Source organism: Suricata suricatta, chromosome 4 (genome assembly GCF_006229205.1).
Source record: "Suricata suricatta isolate VVHF042 chromosome 4, meerkat_22Aug2017_6uvM2_HiC, whole genome shotgun sequence".
In the NCBI taxonomy this organism is placed as follows: Eukaryota; Metazoa; Chordata; class Mammalia; order Carnivora; family Herpestidae; genus Suricata; species Suricata suricatta.
The window spans coordinates 773907-774978 of NC_043703.1; the positions used below are offsets into that span (position 1 = coordinate 773907).

Consider the following 1072-nt stretch of genomic DNA (forward strand, 5'->3'; position numbering starts at 1 on the left):
CTCCGGGGAGGTGACCTCCACGCCCTCGGCTCCGGGGAGGTGACCTCCACGCCCTCGACTCCTGGGGGGTGACCTCCATGCCCTCGGCTCCTGGGGGGGGTGACCTCCACACCCTCGGCTCCTGGGGGGGTGACCTCCACGCCCTCGGCTCCAGGTGGGTGACCTCCACACCCTCGGCTCCAGGGGGGTGACCTCCACGCCCTCGGCTCCTAGGGGGTGACCTCCACGCCCTCACTGATCAAGTTGGACACTTAATTTAATCTGTCGAGAATGTTGTTTCCCTGGGGACTTGGGCCATGCCAGGTGGTGTGACAGTGTGATTCATGGTGGGACCTTGGGCCACACAGTATCACCTCGACCTCTGGAGGGCTGGAGACTAAGCTCAGCCACGTGTACGTGATGAGCCCAGACGCGGAGGCTCGTGTGTCCCCCGGTTGGAGAGTCGCCCTACGTCTCGTCACACCTCGTCCTTGGAGAACGGAAGACTGTAGAGGACCCCTGGGAAGCCACACCTGTCCCTGTGCTGACCTCAGTCTGTATCCCTCCTCCGGACTGTGGGTGCGTCCGCCTTCAGAGCGCTCGGGGCCCGCGCAGCCCACTGCTGACCTGAGGCGCCCGAGGAGCCGCTCAGCCTCGCAGGGCGAGCAAGTACCTCCCACTTTTGTAACAACCGCAAGTAGGGAAGCTGAAGTTCACCGGCTGTCCCCCACCCCACCCCGGCCCTGCGAGCCCGAGGGGTGTGGACTTCCCAGCAGCAGGCAAGGGGAGATCAAGTTTGAGAACTAGCCCCTGAGGGCCTCAGACCCAAGCCTCTCAAGGTCACCGAGCCCCACTGCCCGCTGGGGCTGAGCCCCGCCCACGCCTGGCCGGGCTGTGCCCACCAGCCTCCTGGGGACTCGGCCTGCAAACGGTGGGTCCTCACTTGTCTCACAGTTCCGGCCCTGGAAACCGTCCGGGCAGAAGCAGATGTAGGACTGGAGCTGGTCCTCGCAGGAGCCCCCGTTCTGGCACGGATTCGAGGCGCACTGGTCCCCATCTGTGGGGCGACCCAGGGGCAGGGCGCTGCGGGGGG

The 1072-nt window shown here is 66.0% G+C and overlaps 1 protein-coding gene across 1 annotated transcript in view; it reads right to left on the reverse strand.

Moving 5' to 3' along the window:
• F7 (coagulation factor VII) overlaps positions 1-1072 on the reverse strand; it is a 7934-nt gene that overhangs the window by 4968 nt on the left and 1894 nt on the right. Inside the window, exon 2 of the mRNA XM_029938408.1 lies at positions 923-1036. Coding sequence (XP_029794268.1) covers positions 923-1036 — 114 coding nt within the window. The remainder of the gene's footprint in view (positions 1-922; positions 1037-1072) is intronic.